Source organism: Mytilus trossulus, chromosome 8 (assembly GCF_036588685.1).
Source record: "Mytilus trossulus isolate FHL-02 chromosome 8, PNRI_Mtr1.1.1.hap1, whole genome shotgun sequence".
Lineage (NCBI taxonomy): Eukaryota > Metazoa > Mollusca > Bivalvia > Mytilida > Mytilidae > Mytilus > Mytilus trossulus.
Genome location: NC_086380.1, coordinates 20,119,351 through 20,142,538, shown reverse-complemented (window position 1 = coordinate 20,142,538; position 23,188 = coordinate 20,119,351). Strand labels below are relative to the sequence as shown.

The 23,188-nt window shown below is 32.0% G+C and overlaps 2 protein-coding genes across 2 annotated transcripts in view; both read right to left on the bottom strand.

Annotated features, from left to right (window-relative positions):
• Positions 1 to 23,188, bottom strand: part of LOC134727435 (uncharacterized) — an 85,220-nt gene that overhangs the window by 4,984 nt on the left and 57,048 nt on the right. The gene's annotated exons all lie outside the window — the stretch shown is intronic.
• LOC134680688 (serine-rich adhesin for platelets-like) lies at positions 4,959 to 12,499 on the bottom strand. The gene is made up of 2 exons (XM_063539838.1): positions 12,382 to 12,499; positions 4,959 to 8,321 (listed from the first exon to the last, which is right to left on the bottom strand). The coding sequence occupies exons 1-2, from the start codon at positions 12,441 to 12,443 to the stop codon at positions 5,456 to 5,458; spliced, it is 2,928 nt and encodes a 975-aa protein (XP_063395908.1). The 5' UTR covers positions 12,444 to 12,499; the 3' UTR covers positions 4,959 to 5,455.

Genomic DNA, 23,188 nt, shown 5'->3' with positions numbered 1-23,188 from the left:
GACATACTATAACTCCTATGGTAGGAGCTTAGAGATCGTAGTCCACTCATCGTAAAATCTTAATGATTTCTAATTCATAACATCCTTATTAATATCTAATTCAAATATTCTCAAACGTGTATCACAAACAGCTCATCATTTATCCCATCAGACACATAATACAACAACCAGTAATAAAACTTCATGAATAATTCTCCAACTTAACAAAACTTCTCTCAAATATGACTGCATTTAAAACAGAAACACTAGGTAATATCCCTATATTTTAAGCAGGAATGTTTTTAAACACAAGAGAGCCCTATAAGTTCATCAAACATGGTCCGACATGAGTTTCGTTGACATTCCTTTTAACTTTTTCATTTACAAACAAAGCATCATTCATAAGGGTCTTAAAGATCTGCTTATAATTGAACAACAAATATATCTATAGATCTCTAGACATATCTTCATAATATAAAGTGAAAGTAACTCGTACTAATGTATAGCGTTAAATTAAATAAGAAAAAAAAAATCACTTAAAATTTAAAGAGAAAATGTAAATCTTACTCTTTTTAAATGGAAATCGTATGTGATTTGAATATTTTACAATTATCCATGTACATCCTCAATGAAAACAAGTCAACACTACATTTGTTAGTATAAAGGATTTATTTTGTTCCTATCAATAAAGTACCGTGTATAATATACCGTTATAAAGTCAGAATTATCACACCCAATATACATTCAACAATGTAACCATTGAAATAATTCATCCAGACAGCGACAAATCTATCATAAACATCATGCTACGGTTACCGGGAATGAATATATTTATTACGACGTATTATAAAGTCCGGCAGCATGTTGATTGTCACTAGGAATGTATACTATACAATGTGTATAATTAAATAGATATAAATGTTTCAGATTGAAATGCTATATCATCGTATTGGTTGATGTCTTTTAAATAATAATTAAATTATTAGATCTGAATATTATCGATCATAATACTAACAAATTCCATTAGTACATAATTATTTGGTTACGTATCACCAGAAGGCTGTCAGCTATAATTAAAACATGATACTGTGAAATAAACCAGTATAAAAAGCAATGTTTTTGGACCCTAATTTGATTTCCAGTAAACCAGTAAAACGCAGATAAATCCTCATTTACTACTGGAATGGTACTTGGTCTCTAAATTTAATCACACATTGTTGTCAATATAATGATTTTTTTAGGTTTAATCCACCTTTTTTAAAATACATAAGAATATGCCTGTACTTGAAGTCAGGCATATGACTCTTTTGATGTGTTTGAGTTTTATATATTGCCATTTGATTAGGGATTTTCCGTTTTGGATTTTCCTTGAAATTCAATATTTTTAAGATTTTACATTTTTTAATGTTTCATCAGATTTTGTTAGTGTTAAAGTAATATTAGGAGTTTACAACACCTATGATCTTATAATCCCTATAGATCATTAGATCAATATTCCCTACTTATACTCACTGCCTATTCATCAGGGTTCGAGAGTTTAAACATGTCTGTGGAAGAATACTTCATTACTTATAGATAGAGTGCTTTGAGGTTAACAAGATTCAGTATTATCTAGTATTGTCTAGCATTTGTTTTGTTATTCTTTGAAATCCTGTTAATTGCTTTTTTCTATATGGATCTATTGTATAAAAAGATAAGCATTGGAGGATCCAGGGGAGTGGTGGTCAGAACCCCCCTTTTTTTGGTCAGTCAATGCATTTGAATGGGGACATAATAGTTGGAACCCCCCTTTTTAAAATGGCTGTATCCACCCCTGAAAAGTGACCAAAGCAAAAGGACGTGAACAGTAACAGGTCACTGTTAGGTCTTCTTCAATAAGCATAACATGTGTTAGACACAGTCTTAAATTTGTAGTGAGGTGAGAGTTTTTTGTTCTGTGTTGAAGATCTCACTGTGACTTCAAGATGATGAACAGCAATAAAAGTGCTGCTCATTTGCATTTTTTTAATAAGCCTTTGGGGGCCTTTTATAGCTGGATATGCTGAAGGATCTTTTCTTATTGTTGAAGGCTGTAGGGTGACCTATAGTTGGTAATTTCTGTGTCATCTGGTCTTTTGTGGAGAGTTGTCTCATTAGGAATCATACCACATCTTTTTTTTTAAATTTACTGATTTTTTTGTTGTGAATAGATTACCAATAATCTTTGGTTGTAAGCTTTAAATATAAAAAAGAAGATGTGGTATGATTGCCAATGAGACAACTATCCACAAAAGACCAAAATGACACAAACATTAACAACTATATGTCACCATATGGCTTTCAACAATGAGCAATGCCCATAACACATACTAGTAGTGTTTAAAGCTGTTTTAATGAAAATAATAAATAGTTATGTATAAATATAAGTTTATTGTAGAACCAGCTACATACATAACATAAATACAATAACAAAAGTACAAAAGGAAAATACAAAATAACAATAACAATTTAAGGCAAACAAATGTCATATGATCCAGCATATACACATGTCTTAATATATTCTCTGTAACACTTAAAAAATAATGAATACTATTATGCATTTAAAAACAATATGGACCTTTTTTCAAACAGATACAGATAAAAGCAGGGAACACATGACAAATACCTGTAACCACAACACAAGTCAATATTTAGCTAAACACATTATGAAAGGGCAATAGACCACTTTTGAGTTCATCCGTGACAGGAAAAAACTCGTCAATTATAAGCGCCTTTATGACATCATTTATCAGATAAAGGGGGTCACCTGTATCCCTGCACTATTTACGTTCATCAAGCGTCTTAGTGACATTTCCCTAATGACAGCAATGCTGTTTGTCAATTTTAAAAATTCAATTTGCGGAATAATTCGTACAATGTAGAATTATAGTTTTCCAACCGCTGGCTCAACATTGGAATGGAAGTGACGACTTCCCTAAATGCACAAATGACGTTCACTAAAACCAGAGTTTTTGACAGAAATGCATCGAACTCGAAAGTCTATTAACCTCTGTAAATAGATAACTGACAATATCAGACATGTTCATATATTTGTAGATCTTGTCCTGCTGATCATTTTTGCTTCTTAAATTTTCTTTTTACATGTATGTATCTACCAGTAGTACACACCTCGAGATGAAAAGGGAAAAAAAACCTTAAAAGGGAAATAACTCCATCAAAAAGTATATTACAGATTTCAGCTATGAAGGCTTGTATGTAGATCATGTCTTGCCGAACAATTTTGCTATATAAACTATTATATTTTTCAAAATGCAAAAATGCAAAAAAATCATGTTTGACTTATTTGTAGAAATTGACTTGTCAATTTCCATAATAAATTAAAAAAGAAAAAAAAGAAAAAAAGAAAGGTTTCGAAAACATACCTTATAAGTTACAACTGTGCCAACATGTACGTATCTATGACAATAAAGATAAGGCACACTCACATTTCTATGCTAATATTGTTAAATTGTCATAATAAAGCCACAAAAACAATATAGCATCTTATTCTAAGGATAATTAAATGTATCATTTATGTACAAGTATAAAAATAAATATGATAAAAATGATAAACAAAGCAAAAATACTTAATACTGTGAATTCATTAATTTTTGTTGGACACCAATTTTTGCGGATTTCACAGATACAAGTTAATAACGAATTTAAATATTCAAGGAAATTCCAATTGTCCAAAGGCATGTTTGCAGAATTTGGCAGACCATGAAATTAAATATCCATGAAATTGTAAATTTTCCTCAATCCACAAAAATTGGTACCCAAAAAAAAATAAATGAATCCACAGTATGCCGTTGTACATGTAAATCAGTTGATCAAACACTTACTACAGGTCATTATAATACATTTTATAAGAAACAATCTCAGGAGATATACAACATATAAAGTGCTTTCTCTAATTCTTTGTCAATTTATCCCTTTCTGCACCCATTGCTTAAAATTTTTTTAATCAATGTGTGGTACATTTGATCTCAGTACTTCATTGGTTAAAATCCGATTACGACGTCGATTTTTTTCTTGCTTCCTCTGAATTTCCTATTGTGACGGCATGAAAAAAGGCGACCAGACAAGCCTCACATTTAAATTTGAAAATTTAACTGTCTCGAGTGGATAAATATTGTATTACACTTAATGCAGTGGTAGAATCTATATTTATAAAATAGCTGAATAATATATTGCACAATAGTTGAACGAACTTGTATATCTTTCGTGATGTTTTTTTACTTTAAGGCACTATACCTAAATCTAAAAAAGATACAGATATTGCATATCTTTTCTGACAAAATTATTATCATGAAAGTCCAGCTATCATGCATCTTTATATGGCAATACAAAAATTTATCATACTTTATGTCAAAATGTCTGATTTTGATTGGTTAATACAAGGTAGACAATTTACTCTATTCCATGGCAAATACTCCTTCAGGGAGATGCTTGATCAAGTATGCTCTTTGTTAAATATGGATGACGGGTATGTACATAGTTAATTACTTCGAATTTGAAAATTTAATACACAGTAATACCAGAACATTCAGTATAACAAATTAAATAACATATATCTGAGAAGGTGATGATAGAACAGTTTGTTACCCCAAGAAAGGTCATTGTCAACCTTTTGTTTTGCCTGAGATGACAATTTTTTCTCAGGGAAATAATCTACTCTATCACCCTATCAGGTATGTGCTATTCATATACTGTGGATTTATGTATTTTTCATGGGAACAAATTTTTGTTGATTGTTGAAAAATCTTGTTTTCATGGTTTCCATAATGTCTTTACATAAGCTTATAAAAAATTCCTCTTTTTTTCAGTATTGAAATTGGTGGTTCACCCAAACCCATGAAATCCATGAAAATTAGTATCCCACATCTTTATGTTTAGTAAAACAACTTGTTCATCATTAGGATCAATAATATGCTTAAAGTAAATAAGAACATTTCGGAGATGTAGAAAAACTCAAACTAGAATCATTTTTCAATGCTAATTAAGCTAAAAACTTGATTATGAAAATTCATCTAAAACTGACATTACAACATAAAAAATCAATAATTTATGGGTCATAACTGCTGAAATTAAAAATGAAACCAATGTATTTCAAACCCATTTTTAATCATGTCTTAAAAAAACTATAAAAAAAAAATCCTACACAAAAACTAAATGCTGAAGTTGGACAGATTTTCAAAATGTTAATTTGGAACATGCAAAAAAGTTCATAATTTTATACTAGGATTTTGGCTGATTTAAAAAATCTTCATGCAAAACTCTGAAAAGTTACAGGACAGAAAATACATACATACATACAAACAAATGCACAGACTGCAAAACATAAAGCCCTGGACTTTTGTAGTAGGGGCGTATTAAAGATATGGCAAAGATTCAGTCTTTTTTGCCATACAAGGCTATATATTTCCTAGCCTTTTTTGTCATATAAGGCTCTATATTTCTAGTCCTTTTTGCCATACAAGGCTCTATATTTTCTAGTTTTTTTCTCCAGTCTATCAATAGTTGCTTGAAGAGAGAGCTGAATATCTGAGGTATTAGAGCTATCTGAATCTGACCTATCAAATCGACTAGAACAACTACACCGAGTTATATATCGGCTGGTGGATGTGGAAATCTCACGAACACTTGGTCTGGATGAAGCTAAATCTCCTTCCGTTTGAATTCCCATTTCCTGCAGCGATTGTTTACTTTCAGAATCTGTCTGCACTTCAACATCTTTGTGAAATGTATTGTGCACCTTTTGTAAATTAGGTCCACTAAGGGACAAATTTGGTCCGCTGAAGGACTGTCTGCGACTACTTGAAGCTTCTGGTGTATTGTTAAAAAAACACTGAATCTTATCTGAGTCCAGAGATATGTTTTCAGGTTGAGCTTCATACTGAGTTCCACAGTTTTTTGCTAAATAAAACAAGTTTCCATCATCCACATTTACAAGTTTTTGAAACAGATATTCATAGTCAGTAAATCTAATAATTGGAGACAGAGTACCATCATCTGCTTGAATGCACATATCTTGACACTCAAGGTTAGGAATCTCGATTTCAATTGAATTTTTCTGTAGCACATGGTTCACTTGACTAATATATGTTTTTTCCATAGTTGAACATTCAACATTCTCATCACTCTCTACAATAGATTGAGAAAGTAGACTATCCCCTCTTCTAAGATATTCCTTTGGATGATTTATCTTTTCTTCTAGAGTGGCAGAAAAATCATGTAACAATGAATCTTTGTGATTAAAATCGTCCATATCAATGCTATCTGTAACGTTTTCCAAACTATCGTTTTGATTATCTAATCCGACTTCAATAACAGTAACTGGAGAAGAAGGCATCGGTGAAATGGATAAACTAGATGATGACCTACGTCGTGACATTTTATCATCACTCTCCCAACCAAGAAAATTTGGAGTCAAATGAGACAAAAGTCTTGGTGCTGTGTGTTTTGAATCTGTATCACTTAAAACAACAGTGATCATAGCGGGCTCTACATGTAACTCATTACGCTGGTTTCCTAGAATTTCATCAATTTCAATACTTTCATTTGACATTGTATTATTTTCTACACATATGCTAGGTACATTTGGATTAATGTCATCTCCCTCTGTTTTGAATTCTTCAATTTTCTCTAGACTTTTATTTCCATTTTCTGTATCAATCAAATAGGTGTTAATGTCACAGTCTGTGAAATTTGAATCACCAATTGACCCTCGAGTACTTGATGAGACTGACCCTCTGGCACTTGATGATACACTCTGATCTGAAGTAGAATTTTCTGACGGACTTTTAGTCGATCCATTTGATTGGCTATCCATGTGTAATTTTGCCTTAATCAGCTTATTTTTAATGGCTGAAATTTCATCTTCTTCATTTAGAGGTTCTAAATAGATAGGAAGTGACTTCTGTCTAGCCCTTGCAAACTGTTTACGTTTAAAGTCCATTGCTTTTTCTTTGTTTTCTGCCTCTCTCCTCCGTAAATCATTTACAGATTTCTCTTTATTCACAGAAGAAATCACACTGTCTGATTGTAGTAAATCTCTAAGCTTTTGAATACTAGATTGTCTTTCTGCAATAACTTTCTCTTCAATAAGCAATGCTTGTTTTGGATTCGTACTAGATGTGGTTATTTTAGAATTTGACCCAGCTCTAGATAAGGATGATATACTGCTTCTAGATGTCAAATCCATTTCTGGAGATGAATCAGAGCTTGTTATCTCTGAAGTTTGTCGGGTGAAATTATTCCGCTGATGCAGACGAACTGGTTGATAGTACAGTTCTGCTTGAGCTTTCAGATACATTTCTTGTTGTTTTTGAATGATTTTTTGTTTCCAGTCTTGTGCAAATCTTGCAGGAAGAAAATTTTCTACATCATCCCCAAAGCCTAGATTCATAAGAACTTGATCAGGTGGTTGTTGTCCTGATGACATAGGAGGAAAATAGGGGGGATTTGGCTGGACAGGAAATGGAAAATTTGGCTGTGGTCCAGGATACCCATGAGGCATTGGAGTTGGATATATTATTGGCTCATTGTTTGCATTAAATGATGTCCAATGAGATGATACTTGTTTGCCACCGTGACTTCTGTCTGTGGAATCTGTTCTGCCATCCATTTTGCCACTTGAGGATGGGCTTTCTGGATCAAAGTGACTTGATGTCAGCGAGCTGGATAAAAAAGAGTCATTACTCGCTGACTGAAGATACTGAGCTCTTTTGGCAGACTTGTCAAAGGATTCTCGCGAATCTTTTGAACTACTTGATTTTTCGGATGGAGATCTACTCCCAGTACTTTCTGGTTTTTTATTAAAGGTATATTTTGCAAATGGTATTTCTTCCTCTTCATCATCTGGAAGAATCAGGTCGCCTCTAGAATCTGTTCTACTTTGTTTACCACCAACACGTCCAATTCTCTGTTTCGGTAATAAATTCAAACTTTCTGCATCCTCAAATAGTTTTTCTAATAATGGACTATAATATGCGTTTTCAGGGCAAAAGATTTGTGATCCTTCTGCACTGTTAATCAAACTTGTCAGAGATGATGCTCTTGAATCAGAAAAGTTTCCATCCTGGCTAGCGGATCGGGATAATCCTGACAAAGAAAATGTACTTAGACTACTACGACTTGAGAATGGTTGATTGTAACCGTCAAAACTTGATTGACGAGAAAATTTGGAATCGTATGACGCAGAGTTCACACTATCTACCTCATCAAAGGTGGAACTTCTAGTCAACTGATCGCGACTTCGGATTGAATATGAATCACTAGAACTTATTGGATAATTCTTGTAGTCAGCGCTATCCCTTTTCCTCCTGCAAAAAATAGAAGAGAAAAATGTAACTAAATTATGTTAGTGATTATATTCTAATATTCATTTATGCAATGAAACCAAATCATATTAAAGATTATAATATAGTGTTTATTTCATTGTTCTGATTATTTTGATTGTCTGATTGTTTTAACTGTTTGATTATTCTGATTATTCTGATTCTTCTGATTGTCTGATTGTTTGAACTGTCTGATTATTCTGATTAATAATTCTGATTGTCTAATTGTTCTGATTGTCTGACTGTTCTGATTTTCTGATTGCGGTCAGTTTTCCGGTTTTCTGTTTGTTCTGACTGTTCTGGTTGTCTGATTGTGCTAAATAGACTGATTGTTCTGATTGTCTGATTGTCTGATTGTCTGATTATTCTGATTGACTTATTGTTCTGACTATTCTGATGGTCTCAATTAGTTTGATTATACTGAATAGTCTGAATGCTCTTATTGTCTAAGAGGTAACAACCAAGACCAAAGCATCTAAACAATTATATTTTCAAAACTAACAATCTTTTTAAAGTCTTATGTAATAAATTGCAAAGACCTGACATTATAAGTAAAGGACAAGTTAGCTCTAAAATATTAAAATACATTTTTTTGAGAGATTTATTTTTATATATAACCTAGATATTTGATGTTCCTTCCTTTTGTTTTCAAAAAACATTTTCAGATTTCATCTCAGTCTAAAATAGAACTAGATTTCAATATTTTTGCAACATCATACCCTTATTTAAACATGCATTAAAATATTGAGGATGAATTGCAATGAGTGTATTGATTTTTCCATGATCAATATTTAATATCAAACCTAACATTAAATCTAATATGTTGAATTACACAGTAGAGATCAGAAAACTAAAGTTATAACTGAAAACTATTACAATTACTCTACCTGCAAGCTATTATCCCTGATAAATTCTAAACGTCATGTAAAGAGTTTATATGTTTAATTGATTTTGAAATCAGAATGTTTCATTTCTAGTAGGTAAGGAATTGGTTGTAAACATCAATTCTTGACATTGTTCCCATTTTAAACTCATACAGTTTCTGTTTAAAGGTCATACAGTTTCTATTTCAATGTCATACAGTTTCTATATCAAGGTCATCCATTTTGCTATTTCATGGTCATCCAGTTTCAATTTCAAGACCATACAGTTTCAAGTTCAATATCATACAGTTACTATTTTAAGGTCATACAGTTAAGTTTTAAGGTCATAGTTATGTTTCAAGGTCATATAGTTTCTATTTCAAGGCCATAGTTTCCTACAGTAACTATTTCAAGGTCATAAGGTCATACAGTTTCTATTTCCAGGCCATAGTTTCCTACAGTAACTATTTCAAGGTCATAAGGTCATACAGTTTCTATTTCAAGGCCATTGTTTCCTACAGTAACTATTTCAAGGTCACAGTTCAGATTTAAGGTTATATAGTTATTTTCAAGGTCACACAGTTTCTATTCAAACACAACAGTAAATATAAGTCTAATTGCATCTTAAGTAGGTCAGCTGTATTGGAAGTTATATACCATCTCCTGATCATCAAGATGTTTCTGCCAAAGTATAATAAATCGGAAAGACTATTTGAGAATGAAATTGATGTTTGAATTTTTGTTAGCCCTGGGCTGTATGGCATTTAAATATTACCTGCAGAAAAACAGTCCATTTCTCAATTAGATATGAAAAATAAATAAATATTTATTGGATATTTTAATTATGCCTTGGATGCTGTCTCTAGATGATGGAGAAACTTTTTGTTCAATTTTTGTACAACTTCATAATGAATTGACAAAGCTATCGATGACTTTAAAAACTTAAACATTCTAGGGGCACCCAGCACTGTCTTGAACTTGCAATGAGGTGAGACTTTTTTGGCTCCATATTGAAGGCCTCACTGTGACTTTCAGATGAAGAACAGCAATAAAAGAGCTGTTCCTTTGCTTTTTAAGTCATGGAAGGATACCCCCATATCATTTGTTTTTCTTATATAAAACTGAATTGAAATGCAGACCAAGATTTTTAACAGATTTATCTACCCAGTAATTATCTCACCGGAGATTTTTTTATAAAGATAAGAATGACCCAATGAGGAATTTATCCAGAAGTGTGTCAGTTTGTGTCTACAATAACATATGCACAGTTACGCTTAGTGTATCCTTTACCTTGTAGCAAAATATTGAACTTGAAAGACCTTAAAATATTTATTTTATAGGTAAGAATCTGCTTTCATTGTAGCTAATTGAATACCGATTAACTCCTTAAATAACTTTTACATCAAATTTCCATTACTAAGAAAAATCATGACTTTTAATGTTGACATTAGAGTAAGTCATTAGTTTATAAACCATTCGGCAGTTTATATAAACTCATTATTGATAATATATTGGAATTTACCAGGAAAATGATTAATATAAGTATTTCCTGTCTTTATATAACAGGATTAAAGGTAAAGTCAATTAGAGCTCAGACTACAACCAAAGAAGAAATTTATCTTAAAAAAGAAAACTTGTATATATATCTTTTACTGTGCCATTATTTCAAAAGTTACAAATCAGTAAAAAAAAAATGCTTTGAATCAGTTCTTCAAACTGACATACTTGCAAAATGTTTTAATCTACGTATTTTACAAAAATTTTGGAATTTTTGAAATACTAAGGCTTTTCTACCTCAGGCATAGATTACCTTAGCTGTATTTGGCAACACTTTTAGGAATTTTGGTTCTCAATGCTCTTCAACTTCGTACTTTATTTGGCCTTTTTAACTTTTTTGGATTCGAGCGTCACTGATGAGTCTTTTGTAGACGAAACGCGTCTGGCGTATATACTAAATTTAGTCCTGGTATCTATGATGAGTTTATTTATAGTGTGAAGCAGAGTGCGCCTGTCCCAAGTCAGGAGCCTCTGGTCTTTGTTAGTCTTGTATTATTTTAATTTTGTTTCTTGTGTATAATTTGGAAATTAGTATGGCGTTCATTATCGCTCGACTTAGTATATATTTGTTTAGGGGCCAGCTCCAGGACGCCTCCGGGAGAAGGAATTTCTCGTTACATTAAAGACCTGTTGGTGACCTTCTGCTGTTGTTTTTTCTATGGTCGGGTTGTTGTCTCTTTGATACATTCCCCATTTCAATTCTCAATTTTAATATAATATATTCTTATAAAATATAAAGGTTTCTTTACTTTCACAGTTAAGATGTCCCTTCGATGGTCATCAGGTGCAAAAAGCATCAATTTTGACAATTTTTCATCCCATTTCATAACCTATGGATGCTGATAGATATGTATTGATGAAACATGAAATGCTATGTCATTTAGGAAATTGTAGGCAGAATACACATGTCCGATAATTTTTGCATTGATAAAACATTGCTAGAAAAAAAAATTATAATCCGTAATATATTTTTTATCATAGTTTCTAAATATGAAAGAATAAATATTGGTTTTACTCATTGTTGAAGGCAGTTTGGTGACCTTTAGTAATTTTAATTTGTGTGTCATTTGGTCTCTTCTGGAGATTTGTCTCATTGGCCATCAAACCACATCTTTTTTTTATAAAACAATTATATTAGATTTTACAATAAAAGAAAAAAAAAATTCTATGCAAATCCAATGTGATTAACACCGATGTAGAGTGAATGTCAATGAGACAGCTACCCAGAGACAAAAACAAACATCATGTACGTATGTGCCTGTCCAAAGTCAGGAGCCTTTAATTCGTTGGTTGTCTTTTGTTTATGTGTTTTACATTTGTTTTTCATTCATTTTAAAAAAAAAAAATAATTAAGGCTGTTAGTTTTCTCTTTTGAATTGTCAATTCGGAGCCTTTAACAGTCGGCTATGCAGTATGGGCTTTGCTCATTATTGAAAGACATACTGTGACCTATAGTTGTTAATTTCTGTGTTATTTTGTCTCTTGTGGAGAGTTGTCTCATTAGCAATCATACCACATCTTCTTTTTTATATATAGTACGTTTTTTTTGTAGATATAGATTTTGACATAAATATTGGTGAAAACATATTGAATACTGAATTGAGATAAGATTAATGGTCACTTACTTGAGATAATAAGGATGACTTTTATAAAATCCATGAAGATTAGTATACTTTTTACGGCTCATTTCATGACAGATTTTAACCAATGTAATTCAAATACAAATCAATGATTGAAATCAGGTATCTCACGGGGGAAAATCAGGACTGAAAACCATGGAAACTATCATGTGCTAATTGACCAATAATACTCACAATGTTCAATATTGAATAGTTAACTATTTATTTTGAGAAACATCAGGTGTCCTTGGAAATTGCAGGTAATTTTACACCTATCTAATTAAGCATCGGGAAAATATAAAAAAAATACTCCTACCTAATATACCACATACTGAAGTTTCCTGATATACAACAAAGAAGAACTAATATTCTAAAACAAATCTTGCAAGGAACCAACTTACTTAGGATATTTTCGTGATTTCAATGCAACCTTTTTTCACCCCCAGAGGTTTAAACTCCTGCATCAAAAACAAATTTGTAATAATTTCAATGTCTTCCGTATTATGGTTCCTACTTGTGAATTATTAAATTTGAATTATTTCTAAAGAAATACAATGTTATACACTTGTCACTTTTGTTAAAAGAAACAATTTTAGTACATGTTTTTAATTTACTAATAAGAGCATGTGTTTTAGTTTTGAAATAAAAAAATGAATAAACAGGATCTAATTTTAATTAGTGACAAATGTTTCATCTTTTTAAATCTCAAAATTGGTGAAATTCTAAATAAAAATAATGATATGTTTTATAATAGACAATGAGACAACTATTCATAAGATCACATGACTTTGATTTCAGCAACTATAGGTTCATACAGTTCATGCGACTGTCATACAAGTGAGAGGGTTAGCGTTATTAAAACCAGGTTCAATTCACCATTTTCTACATAAGAAAATGCCTGTACCAAGTCAGGAATATAACCACTTTTATCCATTCGTTTCTTGTGCTTGAGCTTTTGATTTTGCCATTTGAGTAGGGACTTTCTGATTTGAATTTTCCTCTGAATTGTAGGCTCTTGTGTATAGTGATTATGTCATCTTAAGAAATGTTTTATCAACATTTACTTTAGGATGTCTTAGAATGTGTTCAATACTGTTTATCACTAAAACAAGGTTCTCCTATGCTGTAAAGCACAGTTAAGTTCCATGGAAATATCGGGTAATAAGCCACGAGTAACAAGATTTTGCTAGTGTCGATACCTGAAGTTTATGGTTATTAAATGTGCTGTGTTTTTTTATGTTACAAATGCAAATATATCAATTATATAAACAAAATTTGTAATGTCTTCAAGATTTTTTATTTTTTTTCTCATAATAACGAAGTAACTAAAAAACTATTCTGAATTTGTGAGTTATACTGACACTGAATCATAATACAACAACTTTTGAGTTCTATGTAAACCTTAAATTTCTGAACAAAAGACAGACAAATTAAACAGATATATTGCTGACCTGGTTTGTACAGAACAAACACCTGCTTAAATGACAAAATATAATGCTGACCTATCTATTGTACCTCCGTCATCCAATACCATCGACATCATTCATCCTTTACACATCGGAAAAAACAATATAGTCAAACAATGAATTGAGAAATCCTTACATCTAATATCTATATTTAATAGACTTAACAGGTGATTAAATGTCATACCTAATATCTAATACCGTTATTACTTTCCATAGATTGTTTCAGGTAAAAATTACATTTCCATGGAAACATTATTTTTTTATTTGTTTGCAAGTAAACATTTACTTTTGTCTTTGAGCCATGATATGAATATATACAGGGATGCTAAAACAATGACATCAAATTCTATATTATTTATGTTTTTATTACAAATTTCCAATTAATTGTCATGCAGCACTGCAGCTTCAATAAAGGATTTAATTACAATGGCAATCCATGTTATTTTTTTTTATTTACAATTATATTTATTTACTTAATGCTTGGCTATATTATTATAAAACTTCATCCCCTTTACAAATGTATTGCAAAATGTTTTCAATTAATTATCTAAATTTACATACAACTTTAAGGAAACTTATTAATGGAATTATGCTTCTTTTTTTCTTTTTTTTTATCAATGACAGTTCTTAATCAGAATACTGTGTCTGGCAGGTGTAATTCCAATCAACTGTCATCTTTATGAGTTAGCTATGTTTATAATCTAGGTCAACATGTTGATTAAAATTGAGCTTTAAATTCTTATCAAATCAATGTTAATATGGATGCAGAAATGTTACATACTCAGGTTGACCTCAATGCGGATTTACTCTGATTTCTTCTGTACTTGAGTTACTAGCTAAAATGGAATGATACAAGTTACTCTGAAACATCATCATTTTGACCTTGATTGATCCATGTTGAGTTCAACCATACCCTTGGTAACATTTTGGCAATTAGAGAAAAATGTAAGATGATGCCCAATGGATAATTCCAAGTAAGAAATATTGGAAAATGATTTTTCATAAATTAAAATCTTTTGATAATTTAAAATTCCTTCACTTGAATAAATGAAATTAATTACCAAATTCTTTGACACAGTAAGTAACTAAAAAGTCAGCAGAGCTTTTGTTGAGATAGAAAATGTAAATGGAGTCATCAATTTTGAAACCACAGTATAATCTACCATTCAGCCACTGGTCAATTTAAAAAAAATACATGTGAAAACTCTCTACACCAGCTAGGCTAAGTCACAAAAGTACTTTATTTTTGCATATAAAAAACTAAGAGCGAAAATATTTTAATGCATATTCAAACCCTGGTTGAACCAAACTAATTAACACAAGGATTGTCAGTACATTGTATACCAGGGACTTAAAACCATTTAACCTTTACAAAAAGGACCATGCATGTTTTTTTCTTCATTTGATCTTGAAGTGATAAAATAGATTTAATGCTAATTTAGTCTATCTATTTAAAATGAAGAACTATGGATTCATTATTATTTGAGGGATTCATTATTAATTGATGGATACAAATTCTCCTAGATTTCCTGGACAACTGTGAACAACAAAATTGAATGTACAACAAAGTACAAATGTATGTGACGAAGGTATGTATGCAGACTTTGGCAAAACCACGAAAATCAAATAACTATGAAAATATAGAATTTCCTCAATCCATCTACTGTGGATTCATTATTATTCGTTGGATACCAATTTTCTTGGGTTTCATTGGGTATGGGTTAACCAGGAAATCAAATGTTCAACGAAATACATATTTATAATAGGCTTAATATATTAATATACAGACATTGTCAAAACCACGAAATCAAATATCCATGAATATGCAAGTTTTCAGCAATCCACGAAAATTGAAACCCACGAAATTAAATGAATCCACAGTAATTGGAATCTAAGTGAATTATCAATGAATGAATCTATGTTACCAAATTTAAAAGATTTATTTGGCTATCATTTTTTTATGTTTCCTCTTTTAAAATTTAATTCAATTCAATTCAAAGTTTTATTTAAAATTGATATTCAGTACATTACATAAACTGACACCTGAAATATCATGGGAACGAAGAAATAATTTATTAATAAATATTATTAACAAAATTACATTTACTTACATTAAAATAAAGTTAAATTTCCCTAATGTTTCTCTAATTCTTCAGGAAATAGAATGGTATATCCAGTAAAGACAAGAATGTAATACAATATCATACTCCAAGTTATTATAGACTTATTGATATATGATATGCCAATTCTTTTGTATTAAACATTCTCATTGAACTTTGTTTTTCACACACAACACTAATTGTTTAGATCAATCAGAAATCCCCGATCTGTATAGCTCACTTTGACATGTAATTGTCACAGACTGAGGTGATGCATATGTAACTGGGAGCAATTCTTCAATTATTTTCAGAAGAGCACTTATTGATGTGGTATGAACCTCCAATAACGTGCTTGCTAAGAGTACATAGGAAAATATAATGCATAAAAGATAAATATGTTAAAATTATATAGCAATGGACCCACCAGCAACACCAAAAAATAAATAAGTTATCAAGAGGCTCACAGGTATTTAACAATAGACAGGTGTATACAATATTTAGCTCTTATCCTCCTGAGTCTAAGATCAATATTCCAACATTCAAAGACCTGTTATTAACTGTCTCCATCACTTCTAATATCATTCTCAAACCTTTTTGCTGTTCTTCTAATAGCTACATAATTATTTGCCTCAGTAAACATTATTCAGTTTGTTTCTCTCTGACATGAATGTAATTGACCTATGAACTCCAACAATCTTAATTCATAAAATTTCCAAATGTATAATGAATAAATTTGTGTTATTACTGTCTTGATTCTAATAACTTCCTTGAAAATAATTAATCTGCAAGGATTTCTTATTCCTATATGACATGATGCTGATGTTAAATTTTACATTTATTTCTTTCAACTCTGTTGAGAAAAGTAGGTGTGAAATGTAGTAATAATGACAAAAGAATGCTAATAATGTCGAAATCCATATTATTCATATTTCAAAGGGAAATAACCTCTGTATAAATAATTGATAAAACCAGATTTTCAAACTTGTCCAAAATATTGCTAATTTAATGTAAAGAAAATCTGTAAACTGTTGGTGTGGGTGGACTTACAATGTGAATAGGCATATTATTTTACAACCCTAAGGGACATAACTCCCCCAAAAATAATTGATTCTCCCTGGTTTTTGAACTGTTCCAAGATATTGCTGATGTGAACCTTTGGCACAATTTCAATAAACTTTAATGAGAATGACCACAAATAAAATGAGCTGACTATGCCATATTCTATATCATTTACTTTTTCAGTCCGCCTTAAACTCCACTATTTTTAGCTGATCATGCTTGATTTTGCAACTCATAAAAATATTAATAATGCTAACCTTTGAAATAAATTTAATTCAATTCTGATGTGAATTGAAGATGTAAGAAATTGACTATATTTTGTTAAAAATTATTTGTAAAATATTATATAACTTGTTTCAATTCCATTTCACATATTATTTTCTTAAATATAAGCATACAGGAAGTAGGTATATGGCAGATCAACACATTACAATTTATCACTGTCAAGCTCCTCACTAAACATAGTTATTCTACGAAATAATTTTTCAGAAAAAAGTGTTGAACAGAGGGATAGAAGAACATACAGATTTGACAAGGTATTTACAGTATAGCACCAACTCTTAAATTGAGAATGGAAATCAGGAAAGTGTGAAAGAGACAATAACCCGACAAAGAGCATAAAACAGCAGAAGTCCACCAATGGCTCTAGACTGAGCAAGAAAATCATGCACCCAGCTTCTAAAACCCTTACTTCAGTGGAGGTATAATATCAAATTTTAAAAGAAAACTTTAAAATTACAGGTAGTGAGTGAAAATGTGATAGACAATATACAATTATATTTATCCCCTACATTTTTTTCTGAATCAATACAAACCTTAGAAATAAATTACAACACACCACAGATATTTTATATAAACAGATATTTTCTGAATCTTGTCATACAAAAACATATAATTAATTTTACTCTCAGGTAAAAACATCACAATTACTTACATTTCTGATTTTATATTTCCCCATTAGACTGAACAAATCATAAATTTTCTGTGAACATGAGCCATTTATTGTCATTAGTTCTCAGTTTCATCAATATTCCTGAAGAAACATGTCACATAAACAGAATGAAGGAATTTATTTCTGTCAAGAAAAATAGCCTATAGTTTACATCCCAGAAAACTCATTCATTAATAAATCAATGTTTAATCAGCCTGCTTCGTGTATTCTAACTAGAATTAATATCATAATATAAGTTTTTATATAATCTAACTTTATTGTATATTTGATGACATCAAGACAAAATCTTACACGAACATGCATCCCAATTAAAATATAAAGGTGGAACAATTGTTCTTTTGAGACAACAACCTTACAGAGGGAATACAGAAAAATTAGTTGTTAAAGAAAGAGAAGATTTCTTTTCATGTTTTTGTTTTAATGTTTTATGTTTACTTATCTTCTACAATGTCAGAAATAATACAGGAAACATTTTGAATATCCTTTTATTACTATGTCTTATAATTTCCTTTGATCTTCCAGTATGATAATCATTCCCATTTTATGCTGCTCCAGTAATATGGGTTTTTCTCAATCTTGAAGAAAGAACACTTATAACGTAATAAATATAAAAAGATGATGTGGAATGATTGCCAATGAGACAACCCTTCACAATAGACCAAATGACACAGAAATTAACTATAGGTCACTGTACGGCCTTCAACAATGACCAAAGCCCATACTACATAGTCAATTAGCCAAAGTCAATGATGTTGCCCACTAAAACAAATGATAAATGGTATTTTCAAATTTAATGATGTTACTCAGCTACATCTCATTGCAAGACTATCTCGTGTCCCTGAGATGGTTACTAAGAAAGTCACTCTTGATAGAAGAACAATCGATAAAACTTAATTACTCACATTTGGAAAGAATCTAGGTTATTGTAGACAAAATATGTCTAATCACAAATAAGAACTGAATATAAAAATCCCTGAGTTACATTTCAAATTTCCTTGCTTACCAGTCTGCAGGTAGACATATCACCCTACCCATACACATACTAGACTCTTCATGCCAGTATTTGATTTTACTGAGACCACAGTGGCACTTCATATTAAGTTTTTAAACAGCATCAAATAATGTGATACATCAGGGCAGATAACTCAATTTGCTGTCTGTTCCTGCCCTTAATTTAAAGTAAAACTATACATTAAAAAAGGTAGGGTCTGAGGTGTTTGAACTTGAACATAGTGTGGAAAGACAGAAAACAAGATAGGGCAGATAGATTGCCTTGCAACATGCCACAAAGCTATTAACCCCTAAAAGAGATGCAGCAATTTGACATCAACATCTATACATGATGGCACTTATAAATACAGGGCACCATCATAAATATCCCCTGTTTATAAACATAAAATTTCCAAAATGGACTCTCCATCAGCTTAGGAATTTAATGGGAATCTAATGGCCCAAGACCACAATTAATGACCCTACTTTTCGTTGTTCACGAATATAGTTCCCTTTAATTAAGGTGTATTCTTTCTTTATTTTTTTTCTTGGCCTTTCTCATTGATTATTTAGTTTTTATGGGTTGGAAATGAAAGAAGATAGGTGAAATAAACTTTTGGTTGTTGTATTTTAACTTATTTTGATATGGAAAGAGTGATTAGGCTAAGTGCAAAAAGGTGATATTTACAGTTTTCGGAACATCTCTTGACTTGTCAATAGGGGTAGGGATGTGTATTGGCTAATTTTGTAAAAGTGATTGCTTCAATCTTTCTGAATTTTGGATATACTTTTGGACAGGTACTATACATTACACACACAAAAGATTGGACAAAAGTGCATGGTGCAATTTTTTTAATGTGACAAAAAGTTATAAAGAACTAATAGAGGAATTAATTGTGGTCTGTGGCCTAAGAGGCTGATACCCAAATTCTTGAAAATGAAGAAAGGGCCAACTTTTTTGGCAGAAAGTCACTTCAAATGATAAATATTATTGTTTTATTGTAATTTTAATCAATTTTAATTTTTAAACTGGCAATATTATGCAATTTAAGGCATTTTTGGCCATTTTGATGCACTGAAAGCCCTTTGACCCCAGTTTCAGCCCTTTCTGTCAATAATGTTGGACCCTTTTTATATTTTAATAATATATTACTACTCTATTGTCTTACAAAACATCACATCTTCAAAATGGATGCATTTTATTTGAAATATAGTCAGAAATTAACAGAAAGCTCTGCCCCTGGCTATAATGGGCAGTGTCAAATTTGGACAGGTTTATGTACACCTAATGGCAAATATGGAGTTATTAATTGTAAATTTCCAGATGCCAGGGGGTGGAGACAAATGCATGTGCACAGGCTTGCCTACATGGTGCATCATCAGAATATCATTATTGATAAAACTGATGATGTTTCGCACCTGTGCCACAATTCGAAATGCATTGCTGTCGAACATCTGTCGTTGGAACCTCATGGTTTCAACAACAGCCGGCAGTCATGCGTTTCAACCAGTTCCTGCTTGGGCCACCCAGATCCCCTCCCTCCATGCAGAGTGGAGTTGAAAATGGACAATAATAATTTGGGTAAAATGATTATCGGGTACTTCTATATTTTTAATTTTACTTCTTTTTTTTTTCTGGGGCGGGCAAAAAAAATATATTTTGTTATCAGAATGGGAGGAAAAAAAGAAAAGAAATTTGGAAACTACTGTACAACAACTTTAGATTCTTTTTTTAATATTTGGGTGGCCCTTAAAAGGACCTTTTATGATTCTGTTGGCTGGTGGCTCTGGTATCTCAGTCTGCAGCAGGTCTTGGAAGTTTTGGTTTGCAGTAGCTGTCATGGTCCTGGAACTGTAAGGCAGGCTGTGGATCTAGTTGACCTTTGCAGTAATAGTCATGCTTTTTATTCAGTTCTCTCCATGTCTTGTGCTCTGCAAGCCTTTCTGCATTCTGCTGCAATCTCCTTTTTTGAACTTCTGGTCTTAGTATATAATCTTGGTTATATGTAAAGTCAGTGTCCATTTTCTTGAGGTAACGTTTACTTCGTTCTGAAAGTTCTACTCCTAGATTCGTACATTTAAGTTGTGTTGAGGTTCCCGGCATGTTGTTGTTTCTATGTACTCCTGAAGCAAGTCGTCCTTCCATATTTTTGGAGTAAATAACATTTTTGGGCAAATTTACACTCAGTGCTCTATGAACTCCTTCATTTTTGTTGGTATTGTCATAAAGTTTCATGCTTTCAACAGCTGCTGTAGTTAATTTCATTTTCAGGATTTCTTGAAGTAAAAATTTATCTGTTTTATCCATTTGCAGGGCAGTGATCTGGTATGTTGACAAGTAATGTGAACGACTCCACCAGTTGAGTGCATCATCACCTTTGCAGACAATGGAATATTCAGGACACTGGGTGCAATCACCATCATAGCAGCGGAGGGTAGCATCGAGCACTTTTGGTAAGTCTTTGCTTATTTCATTAATGTTTTTGTCATATTTCTCCATCAGCTTCTTTAGTATCATGGAGCATCTGCACTTTAGATCTTTGCTAAACACCGTCTTAAGTTGTTTATTTTCCTCTTTGGTTTTACCATGGAACATTCCCGGGCTGTATTGAGCTCGCAAAGAGGCCCTGAATTGAGACTGTCCCAAATGTACATGGTCTGCCAGTCTTTCTACTTTCCACATTGGTTCCACAGCTGCAAGGGCTTCTTCAATACCTTTAGCTGAACGTCCATCTCCATCTGTGGTCACATACCGTACCAGACATTTCTGGAGTCCTATCTGGTTTCCCATCTCTTTTCCCAGCTCATACTCTGACAGGGCAGCAGCTCTGTATAAATTTGCTGTACATTCTTCATGACCAGGACATTCTATTGGAAAGCCTTTCCCTCTAAGCCATGCCCCTTTCCAACACATCTTATTCTGTACAACAGCAGCTACAATAAACTTTCTATCTGTTATTGTTTCTATTCCCAATGCAAAAACTTGAGTCGCATTCTGACCAGGCTTCTTTTTACTAACTATTGTGTTGCTGTTGTATCGTGCATCCACAGTTATGTTAATTTCATTTTCTGGGACACCTCGCCTCCTATTCACTTCTTTTACAAGTTCCAGTTTCTGTGCCATGTCTGTTTTGTTCAGCTTGACCATTTCAGCTGCTACTCTGCTGGATGTGCGTTGCATACTGCTTCTACATGGTGGTGGTGTGTCTATTCCTGCAAGTAGTTGCTGCACTGTTGTATTTCCAATTGGACAGTCCTGCAAAGCAGATGCTAGGGCTACATTTGGTTGTCCTGGGTTGGGTCCTGGTTTGCCATTAGCTATTTCCTTGTACATCTTCATTCTGTCTCCAATAAAACCACAGGCTATGCATTTTAAGGTAAACTGCCAGCAAGTTCCCCACTTTTTCTGTTCATAATAGTCAGCAATAAACATAGGACAGGATGGTGAGTCCACTTGGTGCTTATAAATATTAGTGTTGATCAAGCTTATATTTAGTTGACTGTCTATACACCTCATGCCAGAATGTAATTCTTTATTTTCTTCTCTTTTCAGGTCAGCATTATCGAGCGGTCGAAGTGTACAGATGTTACCAGTCGTCTCCATTTTGCAGTCAGACGATTTAAAAGTTTGCCGCACATAGGAAGTACTTGCACTAGCTGATTCAGGGATCTGTATTGACGTCTGGCTTCTGCTTCTACCACTGGATTTGCCTGCTTGGAAGCATCCAGGATTTCTTGGAGAGTTGTCTTTCTTTGACCATTTCTTGGTATGACCTTTAGTGAACATTTTGAAAAATTAAACTGGATCAGTTATATCCCAACTTGGACTAATGGCATAAAATTTGGACACCCTGATATTTATAATAAAGTGATGTACAATATCTGCTTTGATGTACATATTTGTTCTTTGGTGCAATATGTGGTATGGTGTTACAGAGACCACCTTCTGAGGCAACTCTAAATTAAGTGTTTTCTTAACAGTATCCAGTTAAGCCAATTATTTCATTTTCAGGGGTCCAGATTAAGATTGTTTGATCAAATCTATGAAAATATGTTTCCTAATAATTTATTGAGTAATTAATTTAACAAGAAAGCATATTGGATGTTTTCAATTAACTTTTTAAATAATTTTTGTTGTCAAATTTGATCATGTGGATGTATTTTTTAATAAAAAAAAATTCTTACAAAAATCTTTTAAAATATTTAAATCTCTTTATTGATAAAAATAAACAAATAGTTAAACTTCA

Coding starts and splice junctions, on each gene's coding strand:
- LOC134680688 (XM_063539838.1), bottom strand. CDS start 12,443: ATGAGCCGTAAAAAGTATACTAATCTTCATGGATTTTATAAAAGTCAT. Junction 8,322..12,381: donor AGTCATCCTTATTATCTCAA/GTAAGTGACCAT, acceptor TATTTTTTGCAG/GAGGAAAAGGGATAGCGCTG.